This window comes from Nematolebias whitei, chromosome 1, assembly GCF_014905685.2.
Source record: "Nematolebias whitei isolate Nwh7 chromosome 1, NemWhi1, whole genome shotgun sequence".
Classification (NCBI taxonomy): Eukaryota; Metazoa; Chordata; class Actinopteri; order Cyprinodontiformes; family Rivulidae; genus Nematolebias; species Nematolebias whitei.
In genome coordinates, this window is record NC_056498.1 from 18,264,639 (window position 1) to 18,276,823 (window position 12,185).

Sequence of the window (12,185 nt, forward strand, 5' to 3'; positions counted from 1 at the left end):
CATGGAGGAGGTAGAAAAGAGAGCCTTGACATCCTTTTCAGGGACACAAGTCATTGGTTCAGGTATGATGACGACACCTGGGTTAAAATTAAATCTCAGGAAGTCCAACATTTTATTGACCACATCAACTCTGTGGATAAATACATCAAGTTCACACGAGAAGATGTAAAAAATAGCAGGTTTATTTCTTGGACTGTGAGGTCTCAGTCTCTGATAGAGGACATTTGCAAACTGAGGTGTTCTGCAAATCCACCCACACAGACCAGTATTTGCAGTTTGACTCCCATCACCCTTTGGAGCACAAGTTAGGAGTCATCAGGACTCTGTACCACAGAGCAGACTGCGTCCCCACTAACTCAGGAGCCAGGCAGAAGGAGAAATCCCACACAAGACAGGCTCTAGAGCAATGTGGATATCCTAACTGGGCCTTCCTGAAAGCAGAGAAGAAACCCAAACAGGACTCCAGTCAGCCATCAGGTGAAAAGGAGGAACCCAGACCCAGACCAGTGGTCATTCCGTATGTTGAGGGAGTATCAGAGAAACTGAGACGTTTATTTTCTAAACACAACGTCCCAGTGGCTTTTAAACCCCAAAACACATTACGGCAAAGACTGGTTCATCCCAAAGATCCAGTCCCCCGGCACAAACAGAGTAATGTTGTGTAAGTTGTTCAGTGTCAGGAGGGCTGTGATCAGTCTTACATCGGGGAAACTAAACAGCCCCTGGCCAAAAGGATGGCCCAGCACAGAAGATCAACATCATCAGGCCAGGATTCTGCGGTCTACACTCATCTCCAGGCCAGAGGTCACTCTTTCAGGGATGAAGATGTGCACATCCTGGATAGAGAGGAACGATGGTTTGAGAGAGGAGTAAAGGAGGCCATCTTTGTGAAAAGAAGTCGTCCATAATTAAACAGGGGTGGAGGCCTCCGGGTTCAACTGTCCCCTTACAATGCTTTTATTGCTAGTATCACTCAGCCCTCTGTGAATAGTAAACAGCCATCAGGTGCTAATGATCCATTGTTAGGCTGATGGTCCTTCTTGACCATGTGATCAGCTGGTTTTGGTTGTCAGCAGCAAAACTGGTTGATCCACTCTGAGAAGGTGCTATTTAAGAGACTGAGCTGAATACAGCACCTCAGACTGAGAAAGTCTCTCGGATGAAAGACGAAACGTTTCTACAGTTTTTTTTTAATGTCCAGAGGACCAGATTAAACTTTTTAGATTCATTATTTACATTTACAAATTGGAATCTATCCGATAAATATGATTTAAACCAAATTAGAACCACTCCTGTAATTCAAATATCATATTTAAGTCTCTGTAATAGAACATTGTGATCAAATGTAATGCTGTTCTGAAGTCTAACAGGACCAGTGTACACACCTGTCCATTGTCAGAGGCCATGAGAATATCATTAGTAACTTTCACCAGTGCAGCTTCAGTGCTGAGCTCGAAACCCTGATTGAAACTCTTCAAACAGATTATTTCTTTGCATCCTCATTATATGTATAGCAGGGCAGCATGGTGGCAGAACTGCTAGAGCTGCTGCCTCTCAGCGAGCAGGTTGCCCTGGTTCAAATCCCATTCTGAGGGCCCTTTCTGGGTGTAGTTTGCATGTTCTCGCTGTTTTTCTCCAGGTACTCCAATTTCCTCCCACAGACCAAAAACCTGCATGTAAGGCTGAATGGTAACTCTAAACTGTCCCTAGGTGTGAGTGAGCGAGTGAATGTTTGTTTGTCTCGTTTGTCTCTATGTGTCCCTGTCCCTGTCCCTGAGACCTGTCCAGGGTGTCCCCTGCCTCTCGCACAGTATTTGCTGGACATGGACACCAGTGACCCCCACGACCCAAAAAGGAAGAAGTGGGTAAAGATAATGGAGGGATATGTATAGCACATTTTAACAACAAAGCTAGAAGGTGCTTTCCAAGAACAGCATAGGTGAAATGTTAGCTGGGTTCTTTTGAAATGTTATGAACAGTAAAAATATTACCCGCTGTATGTCTTTGAACAACCTCAGTTTGGGACAAAAATTTGAATTTGAGTAGGTTGATGAGCTGATGGTTACCCTGAATAAGTTAAGAACAATCAGCAATCTGAAAACAACCTCAATCTCAAATATTTTATAGTGGTTCATGCAAACAGTATCATGTAAAAAGCTGCGGGAGAGAGCGGGGCCTGGAGGCTATCTTATCACCAGAAAACTGCTTTGTTTTTACCACTATGGGAGTATGCTGTTTGTGGGACTCAGATTGTTTGGTGGCTCCTCAGATTGAAGAAGCCCTTTGGTTGAAGGACAAAACGAATCAGCAAAAAAAAAAAAAAAAAAGGACAGAACGAAAAAGAGGGCAGCACGGTGGCGCAACTGGTAGAGCTGCTGCCTCTCAGCGAAAAGGTCCCTGGTTCAAACCCCGGTCCATGTGCCTTCTGGGTGGAGGTTGCATGTCCTCTCCGTGCATGCGTGGGTTTTCTCCGGGTACTCCGGTTTCCTCCCACAGACCAAAAACATGCATGTTAGGCTGATTGGTAACTCTAAATTGTCCCTAGGTGTGAGTGAGAGAGTGAATGGTTGTTTGTCTCGTTTGTCTCTATGTGTCCCTGTGATGGACTTGCGACCTGTCCAGGGTGTACCCCGCCCCTCGCACAGTGATTGCTGGACATGGGCACCAGCGACCCCCGTGACCCAAAAACGGAATAAACGGGTAAAGATAATGGATGGATGGATGGAGAAAGAAAAAGAAAGAAACCGTCCGGATGACCTGATTAACATTACTGGAGTTTTGCCTGGATTAATGAGCATGAATTTTGGTGTATCATGTAAACTTTATAAAACTTTTCATCACCTTGTTATTCTGTGTTAAATATTATGATGTTGACTGGTAGAGGCTGAACAGAACATGTTACAGCTAGCTGCTGCTTCACAAGAAAATAAGAAAACCATCCATCCATCCATTATCTTTACCCGCTTATTCCATTTTGGGTCACGGGGGTCGCTGGTGCCCATGTCCAGCAATCACTGTGCGAGGGGTGGGGTACACCCTGGACAGGTCGCAAGTCCATCACAGGGCCACATAGAGACAAACGAGACAAACAACCATTCACTCTCTCACTCACACCTAGGGACAATTTAGAGTTACCAATCAGCCTAACATGCATGTTTTTGGTCTGTGGGAGGAAACCGGAGCGAACATGCAAACTCCACCCAGAAAGGCCCCTGGACCGGGGTTTGAACCAGGGACCTGTTCGCTGAGAGGCAGCAGCTCTACCAGTTGCGCCACCGTGCTGCCCAATAAGAAAACCATTATTTGTAAATACCTGTGTTCTGGTTGAGGTTAGCTGTGATCTGTTCTGTGTGCGAGGAAGTTGGAAATTTAAAAGACAATTTTGTTGGACTAAAATTACCAATAATCTATTATAATAACGTTAAAGCACCACATCATTAAAAAACCCCACTCTTTGAGAGACTTCAGTTTTTCCTTTAAAAGAAAAATCTACCTTTGTGTGATAATTTAAATTCTAACCACTGCTCCTAACCCTTTTATAAATTAGCTGTCTTACCAGTGATTCATTTCAATTAAACCACCAACTTTGATTGCTCAAACAAAAAGTTCATTAATTGACATGATCTGAAGGTTTTAATGTTGAACCCATGTGCAGGCAGACAACTTTAAAAATAAATACTTTCAATTTATTTAAATAAAACAAAATAAATCTGATGGGGCAGCAAGAACTTACATGGAGGGAAGAAATGACAAGAGGAACAGTACATGACAGACTTGGGAGCACAATCCACGGATAAAGGAGAAAACACAGACACGCTGAATATATATAGAGACTAATGACAGAGGGTGATTAGAATTAGAGACAGGTGAGACTGGGGGAGTGCAGGAAACACAAGGTTTAAAGAAATGACAGGACAAAAACAGCTTCCTACATTAATAACCATTTTTTCTTCTTTTCCATTTATCAATCAATAAACAAATGTAAATCTCTGTCTAGTGACAATTGATGTTTTGATTATTATATTTGATTGGTTGGTTGTGTTTGAGATTCTGCTTTATAATGTTTTGTCTGTATCTATTCAGCTCTGTTGTTTGTATTCTGATCAGTCTGTGCTCCTTTGCCTGGCCATGCCTCACACCTGTTCCTGTTTATTCATTTGCACAGGTGTTTCAATTTTGATCTATTTAGTTTCTGGTTATTTATTCTCCTTATTTCCTTATCTTGTTAGTTTGTCTTCTGCCCTCTGTATCTGTTCCTGTATTCTCATTTTGGTGACTTTGCTTTTGTTTTATGTTTTTCCTAGTATGCTGCCACATCAGCTTTGTGTTTAAATAGTTGAATAATTTAAGTCTTAAGTTACGGGGTAGCACGGTGACACAGTTGGTAGAGCTGTTGCCGCTCAGCGAGCAGGCTGCCCCAGATCAAATCCCAGTCCGGGGGCCCTTCTAGGTGGATTTTGTATGTTCTCTCCGTGCATGTGTGGGTTTTCTCCGGGTACTCCAGTTTCCTTCCACAGACCAAAAACCTGCATGTTAGACTGATTCTAAAGAGTGAATGTTTGTTTGTCTCTATGCGTCCCTGTGATGGACTGGAGACCTGTCCAGGGTGTCCTCTGCCTCTCATACAGTGACTGTTGGATATGGGCACCAGTGACCAGTGAGTTTTTTTTTTCACTTCTTTCTCTTGGTGAAAGTGGACGTTTTATCCTCCCACTCCTTCTCCTGCTTCTGCTATTTGTCCTATGAGCCTTTCGGAGCCTCTCTTTGCATATCTTCCGAGTTGTAAATTATGGATCTGGTCAGCTGGTCTCTCAATGCAATTGATTAAATTTTCTTGATGAGAAGACAGGGCAAAGGAGAGCCATCATGTCCCGACGGGACACTGGCAGCCGGATACACAACGGATTCCTGGGAGCAGTGAAAGATCATGTGTCTCCATATTGTTGGTCGAGAACGTTGAAGATGCGTGCATAATTGGATTTATGATAACATGACTGCCTTTTGGAGTTGGTGGTTACCTGGCACATGGACAAATTCGAAAAACGTGGGCAGCTGTTCTGGCCATTGTAAAGCTGCCTGGCCTGTGTGAAGGAATGTGCCATGCTGTCAACACTCAGACTCAGATGCTGTGTGAGCTGAGCTGTAAGTTGGGCGTGATTTTTGTTGAGAATCGCAGTCTACTTGTGGCTCCTGAATCTCGCTGACGGGAAGGAATCGACCTTGGAGAAGTTACACGCTTGGCTCGGTGGTACTGACCACAAAATTTTGGCTGTTTCGAGTCAACATTGAGATTTACCAGTGGAACTGTAAGGCAGACGAAAATCAATGGAGTCGGCCTGACCCAAAACAACTGTTGCTATCTGAATCTGCCACCCCCCATGTCAGTCTTGGAAGGTTGACTATCTCAAATTCTCCTGGATATTATGTGAACAAGATGCTCCCCGGTGCTGTAACCTAGGTTGGATGTGAGGTGGCTGTGACACTCACCAGGGCAGCCTGTGCTGGGAGCCCCCCACCTCCCACTTAACCCTCACCCACTCCACATGCATCTTATTGTGTTATCTGTATGTTGCTTATTTTATGCTGAGGTTTATTGCAGCTTCATACTGTGTCCTGACAGGACCTCAGTGCAATTTGGGGTCTGGTTATGTCATTTTAACTTAGGCAACTTTTTAATATAATTTTCTTATTCGCAGTGGTAATTCACTTAATCTGGCCAAATTAAATATCTCCAAACCAAATTCTAAAGTGAACTTTTAAATAGCTAAGCTCTTACAGTCAGTAAGTTGTTGGAATCCAAGAATGCAGGCAGACACAAGGAGTTTTAATAAATAATGAAAGTCTGACTGAAATCTGAATTGAGGAAACTAATGTTAGAGATAAACTGATAATAAGACACAATAAATAAATTAAAATACAATAACCCAGAACTCATAAAATGAAAGAAACTACAAAGGGAATAAATCTAAATGTAAAGTCAAAGGATAGCTAAATACTGAAATACACACATCATGACTTAAACTTTATCCAAATTTCAGTGTTTGTTAAAACCTAAATAATTTGGGCCCACATAATTCTTTTTGTTTTAAATAAGAGAATTAATCCTTGACTGATTTATTATTATTTCATTGTTAAATCTTTGATTTTGTCATTACTTAACTACTTCTTCATACTAGTTATTCTCCAAATTCTTCTTTATTATTATTTCTTTACCGTTCTTATTATCTCTAACGGTAGTTTTTTTCTGTCTGGTTCTCACTCGAGGTGGCTGCTCCCTGCCTTCCCTCCCCTGTTTTTCCTGCCTCCTGCTTCACTCTCTGTGTGTCTGAAGCAAATGGTACACATCTCCTAAACAAAAATCAAGATTATGGGTCTGGTCTGGACTTTCAACGCTATCGACAAATTTTTTTCAACAAAACGACAGGGTCCTGGAGAACCCACTTGTCTGGCTGAGACTCACGCTGTGGGGTACGTCATGGATCCATGGGGAGTGTGGCAGTTGATGTGCCTCTCAGTCCTGTCTCAGGAGGACGCTGAAGACATTTATATATTTGGATTTATGATAGCAGGTACTCTGCTTTTTGGCATCAGGGGACTCTGTTTTATCAACTTTTGAAGAAGACATCAGCAGCAGTTTTGGCCATGACAAAGCTTCCAAGTCAGTGTGAAGGTTTGGTTTGTGCTGTGAGTATTCAAAATCAACTGCTTTACAATTTCTGAGAATTGCAGGCCACCTGCGGCTTCTGGGACTCGTCAGCATGGTGGGATTGACCTTGAAGGAAGTTCATAACATGGATCAGTGGAATGGATTCCCACAAATCAGGCCATTTTGAAAGTTCCAGATGGACTCAAGGCTGATGAAAAAAATCTGTCTGCCTGAAGAAAATCAACAGTCGAAGCTTATCTGAATCTGACCTCCCCCGTTTGGCCTCGAAGACGGGCTGACTATCAAATTTCTCCTGGGTCATGGGTAACCAGGGATAACAGCTTCATCTGTCGCAACACCCTCATGAACTTCTGTGCAGGCTTATCAGAACTGCCGGCTGAAACAACATCATCAGAACTGTGGCCGATCTGAAAAACACTCATGGACAAATCTCAACACCTTGACGTCAAATGCATATGAAATCATGTTTTTAATTGTGCTTGTTGGTAGAGTTTTTTTGATGTCTCAGATCATCTCCTGATAGGACAAGATGTGATGAGATCTTTTTTTATAATACCACTATCTAACCTCATGGCTCTTCCCTTTTCCTATCTAAAAGTATTATTCTGAATAAGAATGGGAGACTGCAACGAAGCCAAGATTCAACTTGTCTGCTGCTTCCTTAGATAGAGAACTTTACTAATTGGCTTTTATGTTTGTGAATGTTCCTGTAAAGTGCCCTGAGACAACTTTGCTGTGATTTGGAGCTATATAAATAAACTGAATTGAATTGAATTGAATAAGAGAGGCCTCACTTTCAGCAGCAGCTTCATGCACTCCATCCATCTTTCGGACGGCTGTACGTACATGTTATTGTATCTCGGTGCAATGATAATAAAGCTTATTCTGATTCTGATTATTGGTTTTAAATATAGTAATAAAATGTCAAAACACAATTTCAATATCCTCCTCAATTGAGATAATAATTTTGATGAGAATTCTCTCTAACTAAAAAAATAGTTTTGTCTGATAATTCAAGTGCAAATTTTATTATTAAATATCCATAAAGTGATCCATCCATGATCTGTTTGACCGAGCTCCTTGATCTGGTGCCGCTTTCCTAACGAAGACTTTAAAGGGTAGTAGAATGGAGAAAAAGCATCACCCTCATTTTCCCTATTCACATTTTACATGATCAGGCTGGTGGTGTTGTTGCTCCAGCTGAGGATGTCATTCATGTGTACACCCAAGCTAGAGACCACTTCCACTGCAGATCCTCTTATGTTCAGGGGGGTGTAGGTGTTTTTGTTCCTTCTGAAGTCCACAATCATCTCCTTTGTCTTCTTCACATTGATGTGAAGGTTATTCTCTTTGCACAAGCTCTCCAGGTGTTCCACCTCTTGCATGTAGCTGGACTCATCATTGTTTGTGATGCATCCCACAACCGCTGTATCATCTGCAAACTTTACAATGTGACAGCCTGGATGGGTAGCTGCACAATCATACGTGAGCAGAGTAAACAGGAGGAGGCTCAACACACATCCCTGAGGAGAGCCAGTGCTGAGGGTTATGGTGGAGGAGGAGAAGTTTTGGATCCTCACTAACTGTGGTCTGTTTGCTAAGAAGTCTAGTACCCAGTTGCAAATGGAGGGGTTTAGTCCTAATGTGAATAGTTTGTCCATCAGGGTTTGGGAGATCATGGTGTTGAAGGCGGATGTGAAGTCCACAAAGAGCATACGGACATAAGAGTTTTTCTGCTCCAGGTGGTTGAGCGCAGGGTGGACCACACAGGAGATGGCATCCTCTGTTGATTGGTTCTCACGGTATGCATACTCATAAGGGTCCTCGTTGATGTTGATGGTTGTTTTGATGTGAGTCATGACCAGTTTTTCGAAGCATTTAGTGACTATCGAGGTGAGGGCCACTGGCCGATAGTCATTCAGATCAGTCACTGTAGAGCTTTTTGGGACTGGGATGCTATATATGATATTTCCTTTTAAGTAAGTCTAATTCATGTAAAATCGGAACTCCTTGTATGATCATTTGAACAAAAGGAAAAAAAAAACAACCAGTGCATGAGAATACATATGCATGTGCCACTTTCTATTTTTGTAGTTTTCACAAATAGTTAAACCATGGTTTCCCTCACTTACCTTCAATAATAGATTGTAGACCACTGAAAAATTAAATTTAGTACTTAAAAAAAAACTCAAGAAAGAAAAAAAGCAACATTTTCAAATGATGGTTTTATTTGTTTAATCATTAATGTGTGGAAACCAAAAGTTGTTCCTGCGAGATGCTTCTAAATGATTTAAAACTCATCAAATAATGACAACTAAGAATAAAATCAGCCCACATGCAGTCTCATTATCTGACCTAATCACAATCCTAAATAAGTTTGGATAAGTAATAAACATCAAATTCTCAGATTTTAGTTCCAAACAAAATTTGCTTCAATCCCCCAAACTACTCAACTAATGAAAGAAGAGCCTAATATAAATGTGTACATGAGCTGTTTTACTCTGTAGCTTTATATTCCACCACTGCTAACAAAGACATGAAGAAACGTAGCAAAAACTGAGACAGCGATCAGCTGACTAACGGGGCTCAAGTTTCCACCACTAGAAAATATGTCGTCAGGGTGGATGTCTGGGCTAGAGGTCGGACAAGTGAAGTACAGATCGTCATCTGAGCCTGAAGAGGTGAAGGTGACGAAGCCTGGTTTTGTTCCCTTGATATTGTCACTGATCCACTCATGGTACTGGGACACTCGAGTATAGACCCCAGGTCTCTTTGGGAGGGCACAGCCATCACCAAAACTTACAACTCCAGCCTGGACCCATGCAAAACCATCATGTGTCATCAGCGGTCCTCCTGAGTCTCCCTGTGGAATGAAAAGAGCTGTAATTCCAGTGTTAGCTAACGTTCATTAAAATCAGACATTCTCCTCTCATAATATGTTGCACCTTCTTTATTTCTGCCGTGAAAAGATTAGTGTGTTTACATGGCTATTTGCATAGGAAAACAAAGCGGCACCATTGTTGCCACACAGAACCTTGGTCATATGTGTGCAGGAAGTTTATTCTCATATAAACTTTATTTTTGTAAGAATTTTTATAGCAGCAGGAAAATCCTCAACATCTGAGGAGCATGTTCAAATCATTCAACCTTTATTTATACAGGTTAATCCCACTGAGAGTTGGGGACTCATTTACAATAGAGACGTGATGGAATGGATGCTAAAAAGCAAATATGTGTGATAACATGGGTCATTCAGATTTAAGTTTTAATAAAATCAATGTTTTCCAAGGCTTAGTGGTCCCATTGTCAATTTAAGTGAATATATTTTCTATTAATCTTGTTGAACATGAAACAACACAAGTAGTCCAAACAATCATGATCTTTGTTTTTTTTTTAATTAGCACATAACTACTATTTTCAATTTTTGAGGTAAATGTGAATTTAGACATCAACAAAAATATTTAAACTTCAAAGTTCATGCTCAATAATCCAGGTAAAATATCCAATAAAATCAGTCTGATCATCTAGATGGTTTCTTTGTTTTGTTGAGATGTTTCGTCCTTCATCCAAAGGACTTCATCAGTCCGAGTAGCCACAATAAACTCTGTCCCACAAGCAGCACACTCACATTGTGGACCAACCTGTTAATTTTAATTATGCTACTTTTAAACTCTTGACATTAAAGAAAGAAGAAGAAAGTGCTATGTGTTGTTATTACTGCATGTTTCTATTAGGGATGCACCGATCCACTTTTTTTACTTCCGATCCGATCCCGATACCTAAATCTAAATATCGGCCGATACCGATCCAGTTCTGATATCATGATCATCATTGATTTTATATGAGGCTGTAATAATCTCCTCTCAAGTACAATTTGTACAAATATATGCATGCATGTCCAAAAAGGCAACTTGAGGTAAGTTGTATTAATGTTGGATAAGTTTTAAAGTTAGAATTAAATTCTGCTAACACAAAACATGTTTCTTTTTATTCCTATTTTTGAAGTGGATATTAAAGTGATTAATTTAAGTGATTGTTTAAAGTTGTTTATATTTTTTTAAATAAGGGGCAGATATAAGAATTATTTTTCTTCTTTCTGCACTCTTTTCATTCAATGTTTTCTTTTTGATTTCTTTTTAATTTTGTTTCTTTTAAATGAATGAATAAATTAATTAAATAAAATAAAATGTTAAATGGCTTCAAACATCTGCTAAGTTCAGGGCATAAACCAACAGACATGTTCCTGTTTTTAGTATTTTACATCACTTTATAATGTAGCTGTTTTTCTCCTGATGCATGCTCAATAATCCAGGTAGAAAAATCTAAAAAAGTTAAATCTGGTCCTCTGGACATTCAAAAAAACAAAAAAAAAAAACAAAACAAAGCAAAACAACAAAAAAATGTAGAAATGTTTTGTCTCTCATCCGAGAGACTTCCTCAGTCTGAGGTGCTGTATTCAGCTCAGTCTCTTAAATAGCACCTTCTCAGAGTGGATCAACCAGTTTTGCTGCTGAACCCCAAAACCAGCTGATCACATGCTCAAGAAGGACCATCAGTCTAACAATGGATCATTAGCACACTGATGGCTGTTTACTATTCACAGAGGGCCGAGTGATACTAGCAATCACAGCATTGTAAGAGGGGGACAGTTGAACCCGGAGGCCTCCACCCCTGTTTAACGATGGACGATTTCTTTTCACAAAGATGGCCTCCTTTACTCCTCTCTCAAACCATCGTTCCTCTCTGTCCAGGATGTGAACATCTTCATCCCTGAAAGAGTGACCGCTGGCCTGGAGATGAGTGTAGACCGCAGAGTCCTGGCCTGATGATGTTGATCTTCTGTGCTGAGCCATCCTTTTGGCCAGTGGCTGTTTAGTTTCCCCGATGTAAGACTGATCACAGCCCTCCTGACACTGAACAGCATACACAACATTACTCTGTTTGTGCCGGGGGACTGGATCTTTGGGATGAACCAGTCTTTGCCGTAATGTGTTTTGGGGTTTAAAAGACACTGGGACGTTATGTTTAGAAAATAAACGTCTCAGTTTCTCTGATACTCCCTCAACATATGGAATGACCACTGGTCTGGGTCTGGGTTCCTCCTTTTCACCTGTTGGCTGACTGGAGTCCTGTTTGGGTTTCTTCTCTGCTTTCAGGAAGGCCCAGTTAGGATATCCACATTGCTCTAGAGCCTGTCTTGTGTGGGATTTCTCCTTGTGCCTGGCTCCTGAGCTAGTGGGGACACTGTCTGCTCTGTGATACAGAGTCCTGATGACTCCTAACTTGTGCTCCAAAGGGTGATGGAAGTCAAACAGCAAATACTGGTCTGTGTGGGTGAGTTTGCAGTACTCCTAAGTTTGCAAATGTCCTCTATCAGAGACTGAGACCTCACAGTCCAAAAAAGCCAACTTGCCATTTTTTACATCTTCTCATGTGAACTTGATGTATTTATCCACAGAGTTGATGTGGTCAGTAAAATGTTGGACTTCCTGAGATTTAATTTTAACCCAGGTGTCGT

General features: G+C 41.1%; 2 protein-coding genes across 2 annotated transcripts in view; both read right to left on the reverse strand.

Annotated features, from left to right (window-relative positions):
• The window catches only part of LOC119420525 (serine protease 27), a 29,765-nt gene extending 22,797 nt beyond the window's left edge, over positions 1-6,968 (reverse strand). The window contains exon 1 of the mRNA XM_037687939.1: positions 6,947-6,968. Coding sequence (XP_037543867.1) covers positions 6,947-6,968 — 22 coding nt within the window. The remainder of the gene's footprint in view (positions 1-6,946) is intronic.
• A 2,208-nt stretch (positions 6,969-9,176) lies between these two features.
• LOC119420691 (serine protease 27-like) overlaps positions 9,177-12,185 on the reverse strand; it is a 25,294-nt gene continuing 22,285 nt past the window's right edge. Inside the window, exon 6 of the mRNA XM_037688121.1 lies at positions 9,177-9,530. Coding sequence (XP_037544049.1) covers positions 9,177-9,530 — 354 coding nt within the window. The remainder of the gene's footprint in view (positions 9,531-12,185) is intronic.